This window comes from Misgurnus anguillicaudatus, chromosome 5 (genome assembly GCF_027580225.2).
Source record: "Misgurnus anguillicaudatus chromosome 5, ASM2758022v2, whole genome shotgun sequence".
Lineage (NCBI taxonomy): Eukaryota > Metazoa > Chordata > Actinopteri > Cypriniformes > Cobitidae > Misgurnus > Misgurnus anguillicaudatus.
Window position 1 is genome coordinate 28,018,805 of NC_073341.2, and position 25,494 is coordinate 28,044,298.

At 37.4% G+C, this 25,494-nt stretch overlaps 1 protein-coding gene across 1 annotated transcript in view; it reads left to right on the forward strand.

Moving 5' to 3' along the window:
• The window catches only part of nphp4 (nephronophthisis 4), a 186,137-nt gene extending 172,006 nt beyond the window's left edge, over positions 1 to 14,131 (forward strand). Inside the window, exons 19-27 of the mRNA XM_073867390.1 lie at positions 220 to 406; positions 2,114 to 2,197; positions 5,148 to 5,307; positions 5,461 to 5,525; positions 8,653 to 8,738; positions 9,723 to 9,894; positions 11,082 to 11,261; positions 11,751 to 11,894; positions 13,289 to 14,131. Coding sequence (XP_073723491.1) covers positions 220 to 406; positions 2,114 to 2,197; positions 5,148 to 5,307; positions 5,461 to 5,525; positions 8,653 to 8,738; positions 9,723 to 9,894; positions 11,082 to 11,261; positions 11,751 to 11,894; positions 13,289 to 13,429 — 1,219 coding nt within the window. The 3' untranslated portion in view covers positions 13,430 to 14,131. The remainder of the gene's footprint in view (positions 1 to 219; positions 407 to 2,113; positions 2,198 to 5,147; positions 5,308 to 5,460; positions 5,526 to 8,652; positions 8,739 to 9,722; positions 9,895 to 11,081; positions 11,262 to 11,750; positions 11,895 to 13,288) is intronic.
• Positions 14,132 to 25,494: the final 11,363 nt, after the last annotated feature.

Below are 25,494 nucleotides of genomic sequence, written 5' to 3' on the forward strand. Positions count from 1 at the left end.
TTTTCTATGAAACAGAAAGTCATATTTCACACCCAGAGTGTGTTATCTTTAAACTGCGCCCTCCATGGAGTTTGATTTCTGCGAGGGCTTATGTTCAACTGTATCATGCATACTGAAGTACTCTCTATATCTGTGCCAATAAAATACTGCTGGCAAGCCTCAAGTTCTTTTAGTATTTCTTCCCGTCTCTCACCACTTTTCTGCCTCTTCGTACCTCAGTGTCATCGTGAAAAGTGAGGAGTGGAGATATTTTAAGGAGTTGACAAAGACGCGGACACCTCTGGAGCAGGAGATGTTTCACCAGGAGAGCACACTGACTCCACAGGTTTACTTGCGGCCCAAAGAAAGCCTCCATATCCCTTTCAAGTACCAAAGTTTCCTCTGTGGCCACATCCGTCCTTCACAGGTAAATCTAGAGGGTGGTTTTCAATCTGTACAATTTCCATCCCAAACCTGGTGCACTTCTTTGCCGCACACTTTTAACTTACTGACTCGCCATACAGAGTAGTATAAACTTACCTAAAGGATTATTAGGAACACCATACTAATCTTACGTGGCATTGATTTAACAAGATGCTGAAAGCATTCTTTAGAAATGTTGGCCCATATTAATAGGATAGCATCTTGCAGTTGATGGAGATTTGTGGGATGCACATCCAGGGCACAAAGCTCCCATTCCACCACATCCCAAAGATGCTATATTGGGTTGAGATCTGGTGACTTTTAGTACAGTGAACTCATTATTATGTTTAATAAACCAATTTGAATGATTCAAGCTTTGTGACATGGTGCATTATCCGGCTGGAAGTAGCCATCAGAGGATGGGTACATGGTGGTCATAAAGGGATGGACATTTATTTATTAATTATTATTTATTTTAATTTTTTATATAGTGCTTTTCACAATTGTTAATTGTTGCAAAGCAGCTTTACATGAGTAGATGTAAAGGAGAACACAGAAAATCAATAGATAATATAAGAAGTAGAATATAACGGCTAAGGTTAAACCGTACAAGCTAGCGTATTAATAATGTAACGTATACAGTAAAGTTAAGCCAAAGTTGGCTGACTCTCCCTGGGACGAAAAAAAAACCCTAGGAGAAAACCGGTGGGAAAAACTCCTAGAAGGACAAAAACCCAATGACATGGTCAGAAACAATGCTCAGGTAGGCCGTGGCATTTAAACGATGCCCAATTGGCACTAAGGGGCTTAAAGTGTGCCAAGAAAACATCCCCACACCATTACACCACCAGCCTACACAGTGGTAACAAGGTTGTGCGTGTTGTGGCTTCACAAATGCTTTGTTGCATACCTCGGTTGTAATGAGTGGTTATTTCAGTCAAAGTTGCTCTTGAATAAGTCGGCCCATTCTCCTCTGACCTCTAGCATCAACAAGGCATTTTTGCCCACAGGACTGCCGCATACTGGATGTTTTTCCCTTTTCCCACCACGCTCAAAATTGCTTAAATCACCTTTCTTTCCCATTCTGACATTCAGTTTGGAGTTCAGGAGATTGTCTTGGCCAGGATCACAACTCTAAATGCATTGAAGCAACTGCCATGTGATTGGTTCATTAGATAATTGCATTAATGAGAAATTGAACAGGTGTTCTAATAATCCTTTAGGTGAGTGTAAGTGAATTGGGATGCCAACTAAAGTCTCTATCACATACACACTATTTCATTTTCACAACCGTTCATGCTGTAAAATAGCATCTAGAATAAATTGATAAACTATTTAATTGTATTTTCCTTTGTACTGTATTTCAATTCAACTACTGTATGAACAATGTGTCATTCTTGAGAAACTGCAATTGAATCCTTATTTTCCTCTTGCACTGATGAGGCTTGGATTAGTTCACATGTTTTCGGTTTAATAGGATTTTGTTTTTATAGTCTGCCATTACAGATGCACTCGAAGTGAAAGAGGCCGTTTTAAATGACTCAAAGCTTCAGCAATAATGAAACGGATTAAAAGCAGCCGCATCCAGACGTTCAGAACAGACCTGTCCAAACAATATTTTCCCATCGCATAATGACTTTATTTTATTGTGATTGTTTTGTGTCTCACTGAAGGTTGTGCCTATATAATTGACTCTCATTTACTATTGCAGGATACAAAAGGCTTAATGATTTCAAAAAGTCTACAGATGGGTCAAAAACATCTGTCCAACACCATTCAAGCCAAATCCATCAAGGTAAGAAGTTTATGTTCGCTGAACTGCTGAGCTCATACTCACAAACTATATAATCCCTTAAAAACGACAAGAACAATCAGATTTATTTTGTCAGAAAGTGTACTCTACTCTCTTAAAAATAAAGGTGCTATAAATCGTTACTTTTTATAAGAAAGTCCACGTTTACTGTATTTTTTAATCGAAAGGTGTGCACGTTTGGGTGAGGGTTAGGTTGAGGGATAGAAAATCTCATTATATTAATGATATCAAATCAGTGGAAGTCTATATGAAATGACTTCACTAATATAGTTTTTGTGCGTGCATGTGATGTGCTGTTATATGGCTTATTGTGCCTTTAGGGTGTTGCCGCTATATGCACTCAAGAGACACTGATGTCTGAAACACACACCACACAGACACACACACACACACACACACACACACACACACACACACTCCCATATCATTTTTAGGCCAGCTGAGGTCAAGCGTTGCTGTGCATCAGCTGACATCACCTCCGGAGAAGTGTCAATGGATTGTCTCGGGCTGTGAATCTGACAGCCAGCTCAACTGTATCTCACACGTGAGAGAGGTTGTGCACCCGGACTGCAGATGACTCACTTTACTTCATATCACAGTATACGCTGTCAGTGCGGTTCATTGAGATGTGACTGATCTCAGATAGGCTTGTCAGATATTGGTAGGCTTCCACCACCCCTGCTTTAAAGACCAGCATGCATTTCAAGTTAAGGGCTATATTAACTGGTGGGCCATGATAAAGTTGAGGTTAAGCAAGTTTAGAAGAAAACTAGAAGAAACCTTTTGGGGACCGACCTACAAAATACAGCATACTGTATGCTGATGATCGACCTGGCTGAGAGATCCAACATTGTAAAACAATGCGTTGAGTTCAAAACAAGTGAAATTAAATATTGTAATGACAGTTTTTGTGGCTGGTGTTGATGATAAAAATGCAGCCACATGAATTACATTAAAGGAAAACACCACTGTTTTCAAATTTTACTGTGTTCTTACCTTAAAGGGATAGTTCACCCAAAAATGAAAATAATATCATTAATGACTCACCCTCATGTCGTTCCAAACTCGTAAGACCTGGAAGACATGGAAGTGTTTGGTGGCTTCTAAATTCATCCCTGTTTGGATCCTAAGGAATGAATGGGGCTAGGCTAAATGCTAACACATTCACGACACACTGTGCAAAGATGAAGTGCACGCATTGTACTTTTTAAAATTACGACTTTATTCAGCATTGTTTTCTCTTCCGCGTCTAAAGCGCGAAACTAAAGTTACGTGACTGCAGTGATGCGGATGACATGTTATCCTCAGACATGTTTGCGAAGTTTTTTTTTTAAACTTACAGTGTGCGTTTCCCTCAGACTGTAAATGAAGCCCGGGCGCACAAAAAACCCAGCTGGGGCGCACCAGATAACACGTCAGCCGCGTCGTACGTCAGCCCCATCACTGCAGTCACATGACTTTAGTCTCACGCATGCGCTTCACAACAGATGTGGAAGAGAAGACAATGCTGAATAAAGTCGTATTTTTTGTTATTTTTGGACCAAAATATATTTTGATGATATTTTTATTACCTTTCTGGACATGGACAGTATACCGTACGTAGATTTTCAATGAAGGGTCAACAAGCTCTCTGACTAAATCTAAAACATCTTAAAGGGATTGTTCGGTCAAAAATGATATTAAACCCATGATTTAGGTCACTCTGCTGCTGCTCTGTGCCCCCGCCCTCCGAATTTGTCATACGTCACTAAGAAAAGTGCGTACACTACGCTAATACTCTCTACTGAATACAGAGGAGTCTAAGATGGCGGCGCTACCGGAAGGTAATTATTTTGGTTTATACAGTTTTAAATATGGATATTTCTACAACAGCGGATTACCCTCAGAAGACCTTTATTTATCATCCTGGAGCCGTTTGGATTTATTTTGTGAAGGATGGATGCACATTTTTTGGACTTGAAGGTCGTGGACCCCGTAACTTCACATTTAATTAACTGAAAGATCTAAAACATTTTCTAAAATAACTGAAAATGTGTTTGTCTGAAAAACGATGGACATATGCATCTCGTACAGCTTGGGGGTGAGTAAATCATGGGTTTAATATCATTTTTGGCCGAACTATCCCTTTAAACTGTGTTCTGAAGATGAACGGAGGTCTTACGAGTTTGGAACGACATGAGGGTGAGTCATTAATGACATTATTTTCATTTTTGGGTGAACTATCCCTTTAACTTAGACAAATTAATACAAACCTATCTTTTTCAATGCGTGCACTTCATCTTGGCACAGCGCGTCATGAATGTGTTAGCATTTAGCCTAGCCCCATTAATTCCTGAGGATCCAAACAGGGATGAATTTGGAAGCCACCAAACACTTCCATGTTTTCCCTTTTTAAAGACTGTTACATGAGTAGTTATTGAAAAAAGATAGGTATGTATTAATTTGTCTAAGATGAGGCAAGAACATAGAAAAATGGTGGTGTTTTCTTTTAAGCATAATACATGCTAATATAACTGGTATTATTTAAAGCTAAAAATTGTTTACCAACCTGGTCTGTTCAAAGTTATATCCAGTTTCTACTGGCATTGCCAAATAATTCGGGTAAACATAATAGTTATGTGCACAAATACAAGTATTGTAATACAAATACAAGCCGCACACTTGCTTTTAATTTAAGGATGCCTTGCACCATAGTCTTCTATTATAGATTATTTTCTGTACATAAATATATATTTTTTTACAAACTAGGGGCTAGTTAGATTAAATTTTTATGCGGTTAAAAGAATTCAGCTTGTTTTGAGCTAAGAACGTCTCTTTAATTTTTAACTAAATCGATGGATTTGGATCTTGCAACTTGCAGGAACACTTTCAGATGTTTACTGAGTCTTATCTGTAGTGTAAATTGTTGTGTATACTGATCTTTTTTATAAAGGTTCAGTTCCGTGGGGAGGATGGAAAGCCTCTGGCGATCTGCCAGGTGAATGTTGAACCGACACCACATGTGGTAGACCAGACCTTTCGTTTCTACCATCCTGAACTCACCTTCCTAAAGAAAGCCATTCGCCTGCCTGCAGCCTGGGACAGCACAGCAGGTGCTGTTCATTACAAACATCTTGGCTCCTGTACACACACACACACACACACACACACACACACACACACACACAAAGACACTTCGTTGTCTGCTATTAGCCGTGAACTGAAGACCTCATTTGTACTCCGTCTCCTTTTGTATTTGCTCACAGATGGCTCCACCACACTCCATGTGCGCTGCAGCGACCCCAATGTCATCTGCTGCGCTACCAACTTGGTGAGCCAATTGGGAGTAGCTTTTGATAGCAACCAGCCAATCAGAATGAAGATGAGTTATTAATTTGTGCCTGAGGCTGTATGCTGATTCATGGTGACGCCATTGAAAATTTTGCACACTCATTTCTGACCCAGTCTGTAAAAACCGATGAACGATTGTACATAATGTAAAGAAAATGTTGTCAATATATATCCTTGATATTTTTAATATTATGTGAGTAAGGTCATGTTAAAGATTAAGGGCCAGATTTACTAACAGCTTGCGCTAGCGCAAACCATAATTTTGATGTTAAATAAGGACTGTTGGGATTTACGAAAGACGCGCAGTGGATTATTAGCGCTGAAAAGGTGTGGTATAGTTATTTTTATACATTTTATACATTTATTATATTTTATATAATATATACATTTCAAGTAGTTTCTCTTTCAGATGCAAAATTTATGGGAGGAGATTATTTACATGATTCACGCAATGCGATTTACTAATGTCTTAAATCATTTTGTGCTTGAATGGCTAAAATTGTAGCTGATAGAAGAGGCATCAGAGAGCACGTGGTACAAGGCAGAGGGTTTTATTAATTTGCCCCTTTTTAGTAAATAACCCACAGATATTTCCACTGCCATATGCGCTTTTTTAGAATTGCGCTTTTATGCTAATTTGCCCTGTTTAGTAAATCTGTGCAATGTGTAACGTTTAGAAGGATCTCTTGACAGCAATATAATATACATAATTATATTATCAGTGGTTTATAAAGACCTTACATAATGAACATTATTGTTTTTATTACCTTAGAATGAGCAATTTTTATCTACATACAGTGCAGGTCTCCTTACATGGAAGTAGGGATGGGATGATAAATATCGATATACACTAATAATACCTGTCCGATAGCGATTCTGAATCACACTGCCGATATTATGCACAGCTACGTCAGCAACGTTAAGTTCTTATCAATTTGAAATCACTGTTAGTTTGAGCCGTTTCTAACATGCATTTTAAAAAGCAAAAATAATCATTATACATTCTTTATTACCATGAAAATACCTAAAAAGGTTTAAAGAACAGCAATATAAATATATGCTTAAGACATTTCTGGAGCTGCGTGTGTAATGGATCTTCTTTTGCGGCCCATATTGAGTTTCTGGATAAGAAAACTGGCTTTTGGATGTAGCGGCATTTCACCGTAATTCACTGAGAAGCATAGCAAGCAGAATTGGCCGATTTATCAGTCCATCTCTACATGGAAGTTGCTGTCATGTTTCTTAAAATAGCTCTTAACGGACAAACTGCTCTGCAGAGTGAATGGGGTCGCACACTGGATGAGAAACGTTGCGTCTAGGACAACTCGTAGACAGGGCTTTGAACCAGAATTTTTCCCAATTGGTTCGTTCTGAACAGAAACAGTATTTTAACGTTTCTGGTTTTCGGTTCAACCCTAAATTTGACATTCCTGAACCGGTTAGAACAATAAATAAAGTTCCCAAACCGGTTAATAACGTTCGATTTCAGCTGTGGGACATACAAATAAGTAGGCTTAATTAGGACATTAAACTTAAATTATTAGTCTACATCATTTTACTTGAGTCCCTAACTTGTCATCAAACATTAAAAAGGCTACATTATGTAAGCGACATAACTGTAATTCTGACATGCCTCAATTCGTTGAGTGCACTTAAACACGCGCACACACACAGACGGAGGACGAATGCCAAACGGCGCTTCGGGAAGAAGATGCAGCATAAACATTCGCTCCACATGAATTGAAAATTACTTCGTTTTTCAGTGCTTTATTTGCCAAAAGTATTTTAATGGACTACAGTATGAGACACAGTAGCGTAAGTGTTAACATTTGCAAGCCTTTGAAACACGTGCAAATGATCAACTTTCACCCTATTTAAATTTGCGTATCAATCCGCGAATCGCATGCGAGCTGAACCGTGGGTCATGATCTGTACGGATCATGGATCAACTGCGATCCGTTACACCACTAATTAGTAAAAAACAAGCATCTTGAGATACTTGTTAGCCTACAATATTTATCTCTTATGTTTGAGCATTAGAGACTTGGGCTTGAGTAGGCTACTTGCTGGTGGCACGCTTCTCATTTCTCCGATAAGTCAACGACGACTGGAAGTGAACTTCATCAAGTATTGTACAGAAATCTTTTTTTTAAAGAACAAAAAAAAAACACTTAACCGGTTACCATCATTTTAAATAAACGTTTCTGTTCCTGGAACATATATTTTTTGAAAGTTTCTGGTTTCGTTTCTGTTCCTTGCAAAACATCAAAAGTTTCTGGTTTTCGTTACGTGAACTGGTTCAAAGCCTTGCTCGTAGGTATTGTACATAAGAAGGGCACATTAAATAGCGCGAGCTTAGTCAGATAGCGTGTACTTCAAAATGCTAATTATACGTTAACAGCCAATGTTAATTGCTGATGATTTAGGACAAATAGGATATCATTTAAAGCAACACTATGTCATTTTTTTACTTCTAAATAATGTTTCTAAAATTATTTCAGTGATAGAACAACTTTTAACTGGACAAATTGTACTGTTGCTGCAACCTGAGCAGCCTCCTAGCTGCTACAAGCACACTCTGAAAGTGGTGGTGGAGGGTAGGAAACACAGCCCCGCTCCTCCCCCTGCAGAAGAGTGTCTGATACCAGGCATTGTTGCGCTTTTCAACCACATGGGGGAGCTGTAAGTCATTTTTTACATGGAAACTACATAGTGTTGCTTTAATGTTAAACTATGTGAGTGGCGCGACAGGGTTTTGATCAGCGTCCTGATTCACAGTGGACAGCCGCCAACAGATGCCGCCAGGTGCCGCCAGGTGCCAACGGTGTGCGTACATTCATAGAAAATAATGTATTCTACACCTTTAAAATCAATGTGAAATTAATGAGTGAAATGTAATTTGATTTTATAATTAGAGACTTTAGACTGGGTTTTACAGACATATAATATAAAAATATAATTTTTAATTGTAATTTCTCCCACTGTACATCTTATCTATGTGTACTAGGCTTAGTGTACATTTTTAATCAATAATCAATCAAAGTTTATCAGTTTTTTTGCTTTCTCTTAAAGTGAACATTTTTGTCATAGTTTCCTCTTTTTTTTAGACTCCGGGTGAACCGCAAGACGTGTATCTGAAAGTTCCTGGTTGTCCAAGTCCACAAATTAGGAAATTCTTCATCACTATATTCACGTATGTAATCCTTTACCCTTTACTCTTTTATGATTTTTGGCTGTTCCAGCTGCATGAGAGAAGTGTGTGTGTGGGAACCTCTGTGTTTGGCTGTGTGTGTGAAAGCCCGGTCCCTGATGAATCTCTTCATGTGTGATTAATGACATTTGCTTAATCAGGATGTCTCATTTACTGTCTGATTGCATCAAATCATAATATTCATTTATTCATCAAAATCTGCTACATCTCAGAGTTCATAATCAGTGAACATGAATAAAAACACAATTTTGGAACCTGTCGATCTTACATCTCCCTTTGTAACTGAAACCCGTGAGAGTGACAGCAGTCCTACAGCAGCAATTAAAGGCAGACATTTACCTTACATATGCTTGTGTTCATGAAAGCATAAGCAACACCAGTGTCATCAAACAGGGCTGCAAAAATGTTTGGCTTACTGAATACCCATCAAACAGATCATCAGTCGTCTTCACTGTGTCATCCGGCACAGAGTAGCCAATTAAAACCAATTCAGTTTCTGAGCCATTAAAAAAACCCACAAAGTCAGCTGATGCTGTTCCCAACAACAGCTGCTGTTAGGGACTCGTGAACATCCAAGGACGATACAAATGTTCTGCAAACTTTGTCCCTTGAGCGGAACCCCCTCCGGCAGGGTGAAGAGCTCATGCACAAAGTCCTTCATTTATTAATACAGTCAAACTCCAGACCCCCATAAGACAGAATAATAAAGAATGACGGCTCCAAACTTCCTGCAGGGACGTAACCGCCTGCTGCCATATGAGATGCACTGGAGAAGGTGGTGAATGGAGAAATTTAAAAACTGTGACATTTGTGGCTCTCTGAACATCTCTCTTTTGAAGATTTAAGATATGTCCCTCTCTCTGGAGAAGTGAGGCCTGTCCTGCCATTGTGTCATTGTATAAAAGTGTCTTTTGTGTGTGTATGTGGGTTTGTTCACATGTCTCTGTCTCAATCTCTCTATGGCAGTGACCTTTGGCTGGCCGCTCCTGCGCAGATATGGCAGGTATACGTGCATTACCTGCAAAGGATGGACCTGAGCTGTGTGTGTGGCACTCTCAGTTGGCATTCGCTGGTTTTGCATGGCACACAAGCCATTCGGAGGGTCAAGTGCTACATGTCGCATCCCCTGGAGCTTCAGGTACGAATTGTAGGGTCAAAGGAAAACACATGGATCGGGGCTGTTAGCTCTGATGGGGGCTTATGTGGCCCTTTTTTACTTTAGAAAAAAATAAGCAATTAACACAGAGTCATCACTTAAATGCAATTAAAGAAATAGTTTAGTTAATAGTTTAGTTTAATAATAAATAAAAAAATAAGTTGTTTATACACTGGGAGTGGATGGTGACGGCCTCTTCAAGCTTCAAAAGGATGCAAAACCAACGAATCATGCTGCATATTTTAAGTCTCCCGAAGGCATACAAATGGGTTTAGTAAAAAACAAACTAAAATATAATCAGTTGTATGAAAGTCTTGACCTGTGCCACTTCTTGCAACCGTGTATGCAAACAACGTGTATGCAGTTCAGTACTATCTCTTATGGGGCATACCAAACGCGATTCAACGATTTGCACAAGTAGATTACATACAAAGTCCATACAAAGACACGATCAGACGCATCCTCGCGTGGGGCGATGCGAATGACGCAATATGGGTGGCGCGTTTGCCGCAAAAACACACGCTATTCACCTCAAATGCGTCTTCGCCCAAGTTGAAAATATTCAACTTGAGGGAAAAATTCACATGATACGAAGTTAAATCCCACGAGTAATCTAGAGCGAGTAACGCGATGCCCCGCATTTGGTGTGTATGTAGCATTAGACTTTCAAATAATCGATTATTTTCAGTTGGTGTTTGCACCAAACCCATTCGTTTGCCTTCAGGACACTTGGAATATACGGCACAACTCATACTGTATGGAGATATTTAATGTTTTTTTTTTAGCTCGAGAAGACGGTTACCATCCACTCCAACTGTAAACGAAAAACAAAAATCTATGTTTTTCAACAGTGAAGTTTTGGTTGAAGCTGTGTCATTAACTTCCCATGTTTAGCGCACATCAGCAAAACAAAGCAGGGCTTTATTGTAATATTATACCATAAATGAAAGCACAATATTGGAACATGTGGATTATATGCAGCTCCAACTGTGCACTCTGTGCTAATGCGGCCTAAACTACAGTGTAAATTGTGTTATTGTTGAACAGATGCAGCGATAATGTCCAGCTTTGTGCGTCCTAAAGTTTAGCAGAACTATAACTTCTTCCACTTTCTCTCATGTCAGAAGTTTTTTAAACTGTGTGAGGTCTCTTCTGTCTGGGTGCTACAGGTGGATCCAGGTGAGGTTTTTGCTCTGCCTGCGCAAGGAGTGCAGGATGTCCGGGTGGGCGTAAAGGCCTTGCGCCCCGGGAGCCGTTTCTTTTACCTCAACGTGCTTGACGTGGATACGCGGCAACTTGTCGGCTCCTGGCTGCTTTGTATCACGTGCAGGCAGCCTGTGATCTCCAAGGTGATAAAGTGGGGGGAAAATGCACTAATTAACTGTCTTTCACCGTAGTAAAATCCCATTAATTTGCTTTTTAACAACTAAATACAAACCTTGTAATTTAGATGTACCATACGCTCCAAGGTTAAGTACTCAATGCATGCTTTCGTTTTATTAGTGCGTATTTAAGTACTGGGATGAGTACATGATTACTTTATCGTATTCTTTATCGTCCTTTTATAGGTCCTCTGTTACTTTCCATTGAAAGCCAATACAGAGTGGCCTTACTGGTCAATTAAGTATTTAGTAGTGATTAGACAGTTCTGGATGTGAAAACACAATCCACAGCAACAATTTTTCTTAGCTTATGTTGATTTTTAGCAGGATTGAAATGGGCTTTAAATTGTACCATTACGACGATGATATGGCAGTGGATGTCAACGCTGGTGATTTAAGCAGACATTTTTATTTTAGTTATTTAATGCGTCTCTATGTGGGGTTTAATCTTCCCAGGCATTTGAAATCAAAGTCCCTGTAGACGGTGGAAAGGGCAGCAATAAGAAAATCAGTTTCACAAACCCCTACTCTACCTCCAGAATATTCACACTGAGCACAGACCACCCGGACCTTCTTATGTTTAAAGAGGAACAATTTCAGGTAAGAAAATCTGCAAAAGCTCCATCAAGCATTTACCAATAAAACATACACAATTTCCCAAACATTTGCTGTTGAACATTGACAGACAACCATATTTTCAAAAGCCACATTCACCAAAAAGATGTCTAGAGCCCAGGGGAGAAAAATCGGGACATGTCTCTTTCTAAAAATCAATTACTCTGTCTAAACTGTCATTCACAGACATATTTCACAGTATGTGAAGTTCTCCGTATATTGGAGCGATCGCTTTGTGTCCTGGCCTTTTGCGATGCTCATCCCCTGAGGAAACCATAAAGCTACGTTTAAAAAAAAAAGAGAGATTCTCACACTTAGGCTAGAAAATGTCAATATCTGTCACCGTCAGGTCCAGGAATGATGCGTGTACATCTATATGAAACTTCAATTAAAAGCTGTTAATTGATTAGATCAATACCAAATCATTGCCTGGTACTCTAGATAGACAGTAGTGAACAGTAGTTAGTTATCCACACGGATGGAAGATCTCAAATACATTGCGATAACTGTCGGGCCCACAGGGTCATTTTCCCTGATCATCATTTTTTCACTGAAACTGTGTAAAACAGCATGGGGTAAAATGTTAATTTCATCATTCAGTGCTCTCATCGATCCACGTGTAGTTTACGGAGTCTCGCATGACGGCTTACACCCCGTATCTGAGCAATAAAAGGAGAACAAAGTGAAATATGCAACTGACAATATTGAACACAACAGATTAATGATACCTCAGCGTCAAATAAAAACGGTGAAGCTCATAAAGAAAGGAAATGGCCTGCTCTATTCTCTTGCTAGTCAACACCGCTTCAATTATCTTCTCTCGTGCCGGATTTATGAGCTCCATATTTTTGAGGAATGTGGATAGAGATGTTGTTTTTTTCATTCGAGAAATAACAACTGTGTCACCGGAAAATAGGCGCGGAGCCAAAAGCAAAAGAAAGAATCGATACGTCTGTGCTTTTGAGGAGATTACGAACTAAATCCTCGGCCGTGCTCCATACGTCTTAGTCAGCCATTAAAAGTAATGTATAAAGACAAAGAGAGCCCAATTTCTGTAATCTACCTCTCTATATGCTGGATGTAACTGTATAGCTTATGCTCAAGAATGGGAATCTGAATCATACTGCTATGTTAGGAATATTATGGTCTTATTTAGAGATAAAGAAATATACAGTGTTTGAAGTACAGTACTTACTGCCAGCAAAATCATCATCAAATATCAGATTCAGTTTGTTTGTAAGACACACTCTATCATCTTCATATCTGAAGTGATTTTTACAGTACAGTACTAAAGATGTGCTATAATCGTCATGACAACAGCACCTCTGATGTGTATACTGCATATTTTTAATTCCAGTGTTTGTGCATCTGTGTTGTAGATCAGGGGAGGGGAGATGTACACCATCGGTCTACGCTTTGCTCCAACTCAGAACCCCGGTACAGAAGAGATTCTCATCTTCATCAACGACCAACAGGATAAGAATGAGGACACTTACTGTGTTCGAGTCCAGTACAGATAACATTAACTACAATACAATACAAAACACTGTGACATTACAACACACACCCTATATTGCTTAGCCCATCACAAACAAACTATGAATCTGCAGCTTGAATACATTTGACATCATGCATAGTGAACTACCAATGGACAATACAGCATGTATTAATCTTGGTTAATATTAATTTAAGTATTTTACCTTTCTATGTTCTCATATTAGTTACTTGGAGTAAGGCACTCCACTTTTTTTGGGGGTGTGCTCGTTTTCCAGCTCCCCTGGAGTTGAACATTTGATTTTTGCTGTTTTGGAATCCATTCAGCTGATCTCCGGGTCTGGCGGTACCACTTTTAGCATAGCTTAGCATAATCCATTGAATCTGATTAGACCATTAGCATCACGCTAAAAAATAACCAGAGTTTCGATATTTTTCCTATTTAAAACTTGACTCTTCTGTAGTTACATTGTGTACTAAGACCGAGGGAAAATTCAAAGTTGCGATTTTCTAAGCTGATATGGCTATGAACTGTACTCTCATTCAGGCGTAATAATCAAGGACTTTGCTGCTGTAACATGGCTGCAGCAGGCGTAGTGATATTACGTACTGCCTGAAAATAGTCCTCTTGGTTACTTTCAATACCAGGGGAAAATTGCGCCTCCTGTAGCCATGTTGCAGCGGCAAGGTCCTTGATTGTTGCGCCGGAGTGGTAGTGTAGTTCCTAGCCGTGTCGGCCTGGAAAGTTGCAACTTTTAGTTTACTGTCGGTCTTGGTGCACAGTGTAACTGCAAAAGAGTCAATTTTTAAAAGGTAAAATATCGAAACTTTTTGGTTGTTTTTGGCGCGATGCTGGTGGTCTGGTCAGATTCAGTGGATTGTGCTGAGCTGTGCTGAAGGTGCTGGCCCCAGACCCGAAGATCAGCTGAATGGATTCCAAAACTGTAAAAATCAAATGTTTAACTTTAGGGGAGCTGGAAAGTGAACATATTTTCGGGAGGGTGGAGTGGCCCTTTAAGAACTTGTATTAAAATTATTTGAATGCATAGAAAAAATATTAACCAAGTTTAACCAATGCTGTAACTAGCAACTAGCATATTATCTCAAAATCCCTCGAATGACCCTATAAGACACAGGTTTCTCATGGGCATTGGAGTAAAGCCACCCCGCAGTGCTTAGGCTGAGACAGGGAAGAGATCCTCTACAGAGCCGATGCTCGTGTCCACCCTCTTTATTTGTTTTTATCATAAAGCCCCGACCCCGCTGTGATGAGTCATCGGGAACGAAGAGCTGATGGCCACTTGCCCAGGACTTTAGCTCTAGATCTTCTCAAGCGAGAATTGTGTCTGTGTACGGCTGAATGGGCAAGCGGTTTATTTTATTACAAAGTGTATTCCAGTATGTTTACTGTTTTTTGTACCGTAGAATTTTGCAGCGTCAATAAAATGATATTATTTTCCATTATGATTCTTTATACTGTCTCATCGTGATATCACTGGAGAGCGTTTGCAGTAGCTGTGTAGGGTTTCCATTAACATCACTAGACGAATCTCCTGCCTCCTATTAGAGCTGCAACAGCCTGCCAGCTACACAGTTGTATAGACAGGATGGCAGAACAGAGAGAAACTAGTGTGAGCACAATGTGTACAGCATTTTTCACTCCGTGTTCTCTTCTAAAATCTATAACTTTAGGCCAAAATCGGTTGTCACCCCTGGGGCCCCTTGTTGCTTTCCGAAAACCCTGCACCTTACCCACCAACCTTGCATAGCTTAATTGCAATGCCAGTAAAGTGCATTATGGGATTTCCCTTTCACATATTATAAACTCATCTTGCTCAGCAGGACCCATGCTGTCCACAGTCTGTTGACATGCTGTTTGTATTTTTGTGTATAAGCTGTGTCATATACACAATCGCTTCCTCTCTGACACACAGGCTCTGGAGAGACGCAGACTTGATGCCGTTTGTCACTGCCGGATATGTGTGTGAGGCAAGAAACCCTATCAGAGGCACAAGAAAAATGTATCAGCTTTTTCAGAGGTGCGTCACGAGAGCTTAACCAGCTCGGCGTAGCAGCGAGCATGTGCGTCTATACACATACTGGTGTGAAATTGTGTATTTTGGTGGGTGAAAATGAAAGAGGATTCAAGAGTGCGAGTTTGAGGAGATTTGAGTGGAGGGAGGGCGAACATGTGAGTGAAGGAGTGAAAGAGAGAGGGAGGGCTTGATGAAGAGGTGTTGAGACGAAGGTTAAAAGGAGCAGCTCTCTAGTAGCGCGTTGGATTAAACTCTTCGTCTCCATCTCTGCTAGAGAATAGATTATGTCGGCAGCAGTTAACTCAGTGGTGTCTTAATGAGCAGATCTGTGTGAACATATGGAGCGTGTTTGTAACGCGCATCAATTTTCAACCATCGTCGACATCAGCTTTCACCATTCATCCTCATGATGGTGACCGACCTGTAGAGGGCACTCCTTACCATGATGGAAGAGATAGAGAGAGAATAGAAAAGCAATAAAACAGAATGCCTGCAAATCAGATATTTTATTGTGCGCGTGATTTTAAATAACAGCCTGTCTTTTCTGACACGCAATGTCTTTTTCTTTCATTTGACTTCCCACTGGATCTGTGGTTGTCCTGTGTGTAGATTTATAGCGTTTACTTCGATTCAAGTATTGGCATATGAAATCGACAAGTGTGTTTTATAAATTAGATTTGGCCTTATTATAAGTCTCATTAAAGATTTAAAAAACAGAATAACATTTACTCTAGTTTATAGATGCTTGGTTTGACAAAATGCAGCATAAACTTTAAGGTCGGTAATCTACCGTATTATCAGCATAGCAGTATTTTTAAAAACTATTTCATAAATTTGGCAAAACCTGTTTAGAACATTTTGTATGCATCATTAAAAGCAAATAAATATTTTGTATATTTTGCAAGATAACTTATGCTGTCATATAAACTTTTTTATTTGATTAGTGACCTAAAAACTTTATTCTTTTACAATTTTAAATAAATTTAAAGTGCATTAATATATATGGGCCAACAATCGTTATCGATTGATAAAAGCAATTTTCACACTATTGGATATCGCCCGATCGTCATGGTTGATATGTTCTGTCACTCAAAAACGAACAGAAAAGTGCAATGAATTTGAGCTCTGTGTATAGAAAATCTAAAGAAACATCACTAGTTTAATGTTCAATATTAATGGTCATTATATGAATGAATAACATTTAAAAAATGTAATCTTCAGAATTTGGTTAATGCAAGTTAATATAACAGTCAAACTATCGTTATCGGCAGATATGTCTGAATAATCAATTTATTTGAAAAAATTTAATATCGATGCATCTCTAATTTAAAGTCTTTGACTTATGCACCCAACTATGGGCCAGATTTACTAAGAGCTTGAGTTAAGAGTTTCCCTTTCAGACGCAAAGTTTTTTGGGAGGAGATTATTAAAATGATTCACGCAACGTGATTTACTAATGTTTGCGTGTGTGTTATGACCACTGATCTATATAAATGACCGGATTGCGCATAGAACGCTTAACGTAACAGCGTGAGGTTAAGCCAGCTCAAAGTTCGAGCGGCCATCTTGGTACGCCCAACAGGCAGAGGGGGTCATTGACTTCATGATCTAAATTTACCCGGTTTACAGCGTATCAGTCACACAAGATGAATTTTTTGTAATAATGTACAGGGAGACTTCAGATATAAAAACAGAGACTATTTAAGTTATGTTTTATCATTAAAATCTATAAACGTCCATTGATTTAATAGAATGTTTGGGCATACCAACATAGAGGCGCGGTGGCTTCACAATTGTGACGTCATGCGCAATCCAGTCATTTATATAGATCATTGGTTATGACGGGTATTTGGACATTATTTAACGCTAAAAAAGCATGTATCAAATAATTTTGCACTTGAAATAGCTGAAATTTTATTTGCTGGAGTAAGTAAAAGAGGAGTCACTAGGAGAAGTCAAACAATAGCAGGTGTACCAAAACTTCTTGTAAACAATTTTTTATATTTTCCAGTTCTTTTCAGCGTACTATGGCTTTGTTAGCTGGCATTTCACACCCTGAATTTTCCGCTGCGATGTCCGTGGTGGTGAACTCAAGATCAGCTCTGCTATTTGCGACCCTGAATCAATTTGCGCTGCTCTTAGTAGATTGCGTTGGTCATTATGAAAATCACCTGTTGCGCCCAACATGATCTCACAAAGTTCCGTGGTATAGTCAGAATGTTTGCTCGTTTATCCCTGTCATTGTCACTGATCTCCACATTTTTCCGTGCCCGTACCACAGACTTTCTTTTCCGTGTCAGTTTCACGTATTGGTTACTCAATCGTTTTTTTCTATTTTTAAACCATTTTTGCGTGGGGTTGTGGTTAGATTTGGGGCTTGGTTTAGGATGTCACTTTAACTATTGGTTTATACAATTTTTTCCCGGACTTTTAAACAATTGTAGCCTGATGTTAGGGTTAGAGTTGGGTTTGGGTTAGGATGTCATTTTTATGTTACAGAAAGTCGTTCTAACCCCAAACACACACAAAAATGGTAAGAAAATAGGAAAAAACAATTGAGTAACCAATACGTGACACTGACACAAAAAAGAAAGTCTGGAGATCTGTGACACTTACTAAGATAAATGAGCAAAATATTCCGTGGCTATAACACGGAAATTTGTAAAAATTTGCACCTGTGTTATTTAATTTGCGCCTTTTTAGTAAATAACCCGCAGTTATTACCACTCCCATCTACACTCTCTTGATATTAATCTGGCCTTATATATTTAATTAATTTTTTTTGTTTAGGGTTTGATCATTTTTTTTTACAGAGTTACTTTTTCTTTTTTCATGGACAACACACATTTACAGAATACACTTGTGGTCAAGATAACAGTGAAAATTGTAATATTTTGTAGTAAGTTTTATTTGGAATGAAAATTGCTAGCTAATGTGCGGAAATAACGCTAACAATGGTAGCATACACGATGTACATAATAATGACCTATTTTTGAACTAAAAGAGCAAAGTTTGCCGAAAGGTGACAGGTTGGCATCCCCCCCAAAAAAATATCCAGAAATTTAAAGTTTACATAACTCAATATGCTTTTGCAAGTTGGACACTGGGTTTTTAAAATCCTGCGATTCAAAACAAATCTTTAGTCTTTTCGGAAAACTGCAATATGCTTTGTAAGTATGGCCATGGCTGTGCCCACTTCAGAGGACTTTTTTGCCATTTTACCATCAACTGATCAGTGTTAAAAAAAGGCTCGAAAATCATTGAACTTCACAACGTTGAACAGTGATTTTTAATAGGCTGGCTGTCGTCTGTAAAGATCGATTTCCATAAAATTTTATTTAGGTATTAAGGTATTTGTCTTTAAAAAGGAAAGTAACAAGTTTCCTGAAAAATTACCTTAGTAAAGTACAGATACGCAGAAAGTGTACTTAAGTACAGTACTATCCACCTCTGAGAACTGGAGCCTGTATTTGTCTATATTTTGAGACTGAATCATATTTGTAATTTACCTTGAAAAATGTGAAGATATTGTTAAAAAGCACCTTTTTCAGTAAAAATCTGGAGTAACTGTTCACATTGAGAAAATGTGTTATTCTAAGTATAATAAGAGACTGCAGCCGGGTTACTTTGACAACTACAGCACGATTCCTAAAAAACATAAATCATGTTTTTTAATCATGTTTTTCAAACCAGAACCCTATTATTTTCCTTTTCACAAAGTAGACATTTTTAAAGAATCATTATGTTGCTCTCTATGAAGCTCTGTTATCCAATTTTTCCTTAGTGTCTTAATATTTTTCATCTTGTCAAATATGAAGTTTCATCTTCTACTTTTTATGGTTGCACACTTTAGAATCTCAGTGGAAGCAGATCACCAAGGTACTGTTTTATAGATATTAAGACATTCTGTACTGCGCAATAGATTTGTGTAATATAGACCATTTCATCCGGTTACACGTCTGACCCTCCCCCTTTTTTAAAATAACCAATAGCTTTTCATTTTTGGCACAGTCCAGCAAAAACGTACTGTAATAAAATGTAGAGGGCTGGACACTTTAGCATCTAAAGAGCATTTGATTGGACCGAAAATTTGATGAGAAGTTAAAGTGTAGGATGATGTCATAGACTTTTTAAGCGCACGTGTTTTGAATGCTTATATCTTTTGACTGTATAAGAATTTTCTCAGTATTTCGGACCGTACCAGTTAATATTTATTCTTAAGCCTAACGTATTTATACTAAAAGGAAAAAGTTTCCTTTTAATTTCATGGTGGATTTAACTTCCGGTCTCTGTTTGTTTAATGGTCTGGCTAAACTGAACTCTGGAACAAATACCTTGTACAAAATTACAAATGTTTTGGTTTCCTAAAGACGAGGGGAGGCGGCGATCATGGATCACCGCTATGTGAAGTTAAGTTTGGAAGCCGATCTGTAGTATACATTATATAGTACGCATTTTCATCTGGACACCTCTGAAATAGGTTTGCACTGGACATTAGGGTTTATGTATGTATGAATCTATAAATTATTTATCTATTCAAAAAGGAATGGACATGAATTAAATTAGGATGTCTGTTAAGCGAGCTGGAGGCAAAACTCTTTGTGACAGGTGCACTGCTCTCATGCCGAAACCTCGTATCAGTGACAGGTCAGATTCAAACTCAGGCTGGTCACACATTACGGCCTGTGATGACACACTGTTACGCTACACCACTGCAGTGTTAATAAATACTGTATACAATTTTATACAAAGCTTCAAGTTAATCTTCAGTGTATTTAAGATTTGATTTTTGTAAAGCGAATACTAAATCATATCATCTAAAGCCAGGATTGTAGATGCTTTCATGGCCTCAGAATCAACATTCTGAATAATTCAAAGGATCAACACCAAATGAAATGCCTTGAAAATGTTTTCCTGTCTTCATTTTAAGTAAAGTACAAATTTGATTTGAGCATTCATGCATTAGACAAGTTTATGTCCTTGGTGGTTTTATGTTAAATTGTAGACAGTGTCACAAAAGAAAAATACTAAAAGTCTCATTTTTTAATTCTTTGTTAGTAGTATCCAATGACAACATCCAGTCATTTCAGTCATATTAAGACAAATTCCTGTATCATTAAGCTACATTATTATTCAGTTTGTATAGGGTTTGTTTCACTTTTGAATGCTCTCAAAAAATTACAATAATTATTATAAACTATGATAATAATAAACAATAAAATAATAATAAACAACAAAAGTAAGACAAAGTGATTTTAACAATATCACAAAAACTTTGACACTTAAAATAACACTTTGGCTTTGGAAAAACACGGAGTTAATTGTAACGCAGCTACTATATTTATACAGGGCTGAGCAATCTGTGCTTTTGGTCTTGTTCTCTTACTGTCAGAAGATGATCTACTGTGAAATTGTGAAAAGATTTGATGTGTTTTGGTTAAGATATTGAACAAAGAATGTTTTGGAGGCATGAAAGGTTTTTTTCCAATTTCTGAGTTGGGTGTGAAAGTCACCAAATCCAATCTTGTATTATTTTAATCACTGTCTTGTTACTTAAACATAACATTATTTTGAAACATGTCAGCAATTCCTAGTAACTGATAGCTGGGATTTAAAAAAATGTTTACACGGGGTAAAGCCTCCAGTATACAATGATAATGAAATGAAAACAATATAAATACTCCAAAGCCTCCAGTATACAATGATAATGAAATGAAAACAATATAAATACTATTAATCAAAATGATAACTGTTAATACAATATCTTGGAAAATAACTCACAATTATCGTTTTTTTGTCTTAATTGTGCAGCCCTTTTTCTTGTATTATGCATTGATGCATAATACAAGAATGGTTAAATGAAGGATCATGGCTGGATGAATTTGTTAATATCTATCTATTATAGGCAGATATATAAACAATATCCACCTTTAGTATATACACAGAATTGTACTGAATTACAACAAACCTGTTTGCACTCCTGTCACTTTCGGTGTAATTGTACGATAACGGTAGATCCCAGAGACAAACTTTGAATGTTAATTTGTTACAGAGTTTTGTGTGTTGATTGTGTAAAAAAATATTAATCGAACTTAAGTAATGTTGAAATGATAGAGCCAAAGTCAAGAAGTGTTAGGTTGTGCCCCGCTCTCCCCTACTTTAATCCACCGATTATCAAAGACAAATTGGATTTCGAAGATGTCTTATTGTCCTTATTACATTCAATAGCACTAATTACATTCATTAAAACAAGTCAAGTACTAGACTTACTTGTCATTAGTGGCCTGAATTTCTATTTCCATATCAATATTTATGTTCATAAAAGTATTATTAAATAGATATTAAAGTATATGCTAAGACAACCACATGTAATTACTTTATTTAGATATATAACCACAGAATGAGATTGAGGTTCAGTTCACTGTTATCTGGCCATTTAGACTTAAAGGATTAGTCCATTTTCTTAAAAGAAAAATCCAGATAATTTACTCACCACCATGTCATCCAAAATGTTGATGTCTTTCTTTGTTCAGTCCAGAAGAAATTATGTTTTTTGAAGAAAACATTGCAGAATTTTTCTAATTTTAATGGACTTTAATAGAACCCAACATTTAATACTTAACTCAACACTTGGCAGTTTTTTTCAACGGAGATTCAAAGGACTGTGAACGGTCCCGGGCGAGGCGTGGGGGTCTTGTCTAGCGAAACGATTGTCATTTTTGACAAGAAAAATAAAAAATATATACTTTTAAACCACAACTTTTCGTCAAGGTCCGGTCCAGCGGTATCTAACGTAAATGCGTATGACGTAGGGAGGTCACGTGTTACATATATAAAACGCACATTTGCGGACCATTTTAAACAATAAACTGCCACAAAGACATTAATTAGTATCAGTTGACAAACAACAACGTAGGAACGGTCCTCTTTCTCAACACATGTAAACACTGGGGCGGAGTTTCGCGTTCGTCGTCTGTGACCTCTTGACGTGATGACGTATTGCGGTGACGTAGTGGGGTCAGCTGGCGCATCACGACCGGATCTACACGACGAGAAGTTGTGCTTTAAAAGTGTATATTTGTTGTTTTTGTTGTCAAACATGACAATCGTTTCGCCAGACAAGACCCTTATGCCTCGTTTGGCATTGTTTATAGTCCTTTGAAACTCCGTTGAAAAAAACTGTTAAGTGTTGAATTAAGTATTAAATGTTGGGTTCTATTAAAGTCCATTAAAATTAGAAAAATTTTGCTATGTTTTCTTCAAAAAACATAATTTCTTCTCGACTGAACAAAGAAAGACATCAACGTTTTGGATGACATGGTGGTGAGTAAATTATCTGGATTTTTCTTTTAAGAAAATGGACTAATCCTTTAAGCTTAAAGTTTTAAGCTTGTGCTATTTTCTTAATAGGTGTCTTAATATCTGAAAGCCACCACCATGAACATACAGTCATTTTCTATAGTTTTTAATCTTTAGGTGTTCACTCAAGGTTATTGCTCAATCTAAACCATACCATGCTTTATATTCAGGGATAACAAAATATCTTTCATTAGGCCTCTGTAATAATTAGACACAAGCTAATTAGTGCAGCGCTGCTATTCCATTACTTCAAGCAATGGGCCTGGAGCGCAGTCTACATATTAGCTTGAACAAAAGAGCATTCAGTGCACTGATATTTATGAGTAGGAGTGTTTGTGTATATATGTGTGTATATATATATATATATATATATATATATATATATATATATATATATATATATATATATATATATATATATATATATATATATATATATATATATATATATATATATATATATATATATGAAGAGTTTGGTTCCAAAACGCAATAAATCCATTTTGACAAATTTTGGTAAAAACGTGTTTTCTATACCAAGAAAGTGACACGATGAAAACAACTATTTTCTGTTACAAACTTTCACACAGCATCTTTAGGTTATAAAAACATTAAAAATTCAAATCCATAAGTTGATTTTCAAAGATTTATTATAAAAACTGATTATTTTTTCCACAAAATGCAATAAATCCATGACAAGTTTTTATTCAAAATGCTATAAATCTATTGAATCAATAGCCTATATAAATGTGCATTCATCTTTGCCATGTTATATTCATTTAGTTGACTAGTTGTACACACTAATTAAAAATATAAACATTAATGTTATTAATCAAAACACTTACTTTGTCATATTAAGAACCCTGTCATTTCGGTTACTTGACGTCTTCGCTTAACGTCTTTCACAGAGATCAGCTGTAAAATGTTTTTGGTCCTGCTCGATTTTCGTTGACTTTGAGTAAAATTATGGAAAGTTTTTCATAAGATCCTCTGGGGTCAATGTGTTAGCATGAGAAGCTTGATGCTGTCGGGAGAACAAGCACCCGTCTCCCGAGTGCCTCTCAGGGAAATTGTTAGATGCTGATGGCTTACGTTTCTTTCCCGTCACAGAAAACCATCACATGTTTAGCGATGCAATTAAAGTATTATTTTGTTTTGTTTGTTGATCACGTAGTACAAAGTAGATGAGGAAAACCAGGACTCCGTGTACTCAGCGCGTCTGCCATTGTTTGTTTACATTGCGTGAACGGTGGGCTGTAATATCAGAAATGGATTTATTGCGTTCTGTAAAAAAGTGGTAGGGGCGTTTGTCGCATTTTGGGAAAAAAGGGAGAAAAGATGACAGAATAACACGGCGGATATTGGATTTTGCGTAAAATTAAGAATTTACTTTTAACTACTGACCTGATATAATGCTGATTTTGGCAGTAACTAATTTTTTTCAAAAATTGCGTTTATTGCGTTTTGGAACCAAACTCTTCATATATAGCTGAACTGACAGTGTTTCCTTTTACAATAGACATATGCACTGGAATGATAGTTTTGTAATGAAAAATTGTAGAGTGAATTTTAATTCTCATTTATTTTCAGGTTATGTTGGAGAGTGAGCTTTTTTTAGGGAAGCAAATCAACGGTTTTTACTCGTCAGATAAACTGTAAAAATATTTGTTGGTTCAACTTAAAAAAAAAGTAAGTTACCTGGTTGCAAAAAAAATTGTCAACTTAGATTTTTTAATATTTTACAATGTAGGCACATGGAAACAGTTTTCCATTGTGTGTTTAACTTTTGAAGAAAAGCCAGTGATGTGCCACACAGCTGCTGAAAATACTTTCTTATCCCTCCAGGGTTTTTTGAATCAGTTCCTTTTTCAGCAAGTTGTGTTAGGAACAAAGCCTTTCAAGTTTATGAAGATTGAATCTACTGTAACATCAAAGTAATTCCAGCTCCAAACAGGTGATGCAAGCATTTTCAAACACATCTTTCTTTGTGGCCAAAACTGCACATTTTTGCTGGTTTGAAATTATTCATCACAATATTCTGTATGCACACAAATAAGGATTTTAAAACTAGATAATAAGGTTAGATAATAGTTCATATTATCGCTTTGACATGAGGATGAATCTTTTGTATATCAGGTGTGGAAAATTACATTACGAGGAGGTTCCTGGAAAAGTCAAGCAATCATAGTCCAATTGTCCCTAAAATCAGATAGCAATGATTTGTTAAAAGGAAGGTTTTTCCAGGAACAATAAATGGTGTCCAGAAATGTCCTGCTTGTGTCTTTAATGTGTATGATGTGCAGTGGGGTTAAACTAACAGACTTGATTGCTTTGGTTTTGTAGGATTGAAGTTGCATGACATCAGAAGTCAAAATCACAAAACGGTGTTAAAATTATAATAATGATCGCTTATCCCATTTACATATTACCAAGATTTACACTGTCAAAAAAGTACCCTTTAATAAGTTACTAATATGTACCATTTAGGTATACATTTGGTTTTAATACTGTATGCACCTTTGAGGTACTAAAATGAACTCTTTAGGTACAAGGTGCACTTTTTGAAAGGGTAACGCTCCAGTGCAACCCATTCTCCAACCCATACGATTGATTTGGTTGTTTGTCCATTTTCACCAAATGTATTTACTAGATTAGCGCCTCTACCGGAAGCAGGTGAAACTAAATATATTAGGATT